The 2,630-nt window shown below is 43.0% G+C and overlaps 1 protein-coding gene across 1 annotated transcript; it reads right to left on the reverse strand.

Annotated features, from left to right (window-relative positions):
- Nucleotides 1–1,173: 1,173 nt before the first annotated feature.
- ccd50 (Coiled-coil domain-containing protein 50) lies at nucleotides 1,174–2,419 on the reverse strand. Its single transcript, NM_001146424.1, is given in 2 exon segments — nucleotides 1,174–1,413; nucleotides 1,695–2,419. Coding segments are annotated over 2 exon segments (282 nt in total). The 5' UTR covers nucleotides 1,812–2,419; the 3' UTR covers nucleotides 1,174–1,248.
- Between the last annotated feature and the right edge of the window lie 211 nt (nucleotides 2,420–2,630).

The following is a 2,630-nucleotide window of genomic DNA, read 5'->3' on the forward strand; positions in this document are numbered from 1 at the left end:
TCGTAAGCATTCATTCAAACAGCACTGTGCTTCAAGCTGTTTATGACTTCAAGCCGGGTGGGTATAATTTGTGGAACGTTCCAACAGGAATCTATTCCAAAAACGTTGTAAATAACAAGGTTGCCAAAAAACAACGCATACAAAGTTGTATAGCGGCAGAATAAGATACCGGGTAGGGAGTGGTCTATTTCATTGCGTTTTTTCACTGATCACGTTTATTCCGAAAAATGTCTGTCCTCACTCTGGTTGCCTATGGACAAACATTAAGAATAAGCTACGTGGTGAGTTGATGCATATTCGGCAGCTAGTTAGCTAGGTTTGTATGCGTTGCTACTTTGTATGCGTTGTTGGTTGGCAACCTTTTACTTTACGTTTTTTAGAACAGATTCCTGTTGGAACGTTCCACAAATTATACCCACCCCTTCAAGCCTATCAACTCCCAAGATTAGGCTGGTGTAACCGATGTGAAATGGCTAGCTAGTTAGCGGGGTGCGCGCTAATAGCGTTTCAAACGTCACTCGCTCTGAGACTTGGAGTAGTTGTTCCCCTTGCTCTGCATGGGTAACGCTGCTTCGAGGGTGGCTGTTGTCGATGTGTTCCTGGTTCGAGCCCAGGTAGGCGCGAGGAGAGGGACGGAAGCTATACTGTTACACTGGCAATACTAAAGTGCCTATAAGAACATCCAATAGTCAAAAGGTATATGAAATACAAATCGTATAGAGAGAAATAGTCCTATAATTCCTATAATAACTACAATCTAAAACATCTTACCTGGGAATATTGAAGACTCATGTTAAAAGGAACCACCAGCTTTCATATGTTCTCATGTTCTGAGCAAGGAACTTAAACCTTAGCTTTTTTACATGGCACATATTGCACTTTTACTTTCTTCTCCAACACTTTGTTTTGCATTATTTAAACCAAATTGAACATGTTTCATTATTTATTTGAGGCTAAATTGATTTTATTGATGTATTATATTAAGTTAAAATAAGTGTTCATTCAGTATTGTTGTAATTGTCATTATTACAAATAAAGAAAGAAATATCGGCTGATTAATCGGTAGTGAAATTTCTGGTCCTCCAATAATCGGTATCGGCGTTGAAAAATCATAATCGGTCGACCTCTAACTGTGAGAGTTGATTACCCAGGTTAACACTGACCCAAAGGAATGAATGGACCAAGGGACATCATTTATTTAACAAAGGTAAACAACTTTTACACTCAGTACCTTGCTTCGTTGATGTGTCAAAAGTTGAGACTTGACAGACAGGGCAAGAGAGTGAGAGAAAATGAAAGAGAGCGTGAGAAAGCGAGTCGGTCAGTGACGACTGTTCCAGACAGAGAAGCAGCCGGCCGTCCACTCACCTCATCCTGAGCCACTTGGGCCGCACGCTTGTCCATCTTGCTTGCCTGGAACCGAAAAATAATTAAGAACCAATTGAGTCATATTTCCCCTCAGCATAGAACATTCTGTTCCCTGGGCTCTACCATGACATAACATAGGAAGTGACTGTTGAGAGGGAGCATTTCTCACAGACATCTGAAGCTGCACAATACAAAGCTGAGGTCTACTGAATGTTATGTATGTTAACTAAACAATGGGACAGAGTTAACCCCCGTTCCTAGGCCGTTTTATTGTCCTAATAACTGTGTTAGAAGAGGTAAGTTCTGTCACTGACCAGTTCTCTCACCTTCACCTCTTCTTCCTGTAGTTTCCGGGCCACCTCCATGTCCAGCAGCTCCTGCTCCCGCAGGTCCAGCTTAGTGATGCCCTGGGTGGCCTCGCCCAGCCCGTAATTCCCTGCCATTACCACTGCTCCACGACCCCCTGGTCCTCCTTGCACTATACGACCTGCAGGGGGCGCCACATACAACAGAGTCAATACAGCTGTTTGCAGTCTGGAACAGTGTTTCCCAATGCTGTCCCTGGGGACCCAAAAGAGTGTACTTTTTGCTTTTTACCCTAGTACTACACATCTGATTCAACTAATCGTCAAGCCTTTAACTTGAATCAGGTATATATATATATAAAAAACAGACGTGCATCCTTTTGGGACCCCAGGACCAGGAAACACCAGACTAGAGAGGATGAGATAAACACAGAATCACCAACTCTGATTCTTCTAGGGCTGCAGTGTCTACTGGTTTAAATCACCGCTATTTTAATCAATGTCTGATTTATGGTCAGAGTAGGTAAGTGTGGACAAATTGATGGCAAATCCATGCCAGTACTTGATCAGTTCAGGTGAGTAGACTAGACAGGGATGAAAGTGCACGCCGACAGAAGCCCTTGAGGAATAGAATTGGAGTGCAACGGTAAAAACGTTACAGAAAGAAATGTCATGTATAGAAGCTAATCAATACTAGAATCATGTCTGTTCTACGCAGTATATTTCTATCTGGGCGCTCTGTCACACACACACCTTTGGCAGCAGGGCCTTGTATTGTGACCGACTGTGGAATTCCACCATAATGACTGAAAGCGGTTATACCAAGATGATGATGATGATGATGATGACGAAGAGGAAAATGATTGTTGATGATTATTTAGTTAGAGAGACAAAGCCACCACCAGCAGCTCCCAGCCACGGGCCAATCAAGAACCCACACACACACCACACCCACAA

Source organism: Salmo salar, chromosome 16 (assembly GCF_965601325.2).
Source record: "Salmo salar chromosome 16, fSalSal1, whole genome shotgun sequence".
NCBI lineage: Eukaryota > Metazoa > Chordata > Actinopteri > Salmoniformes > Salmonidae > Salmo > Salmo salar.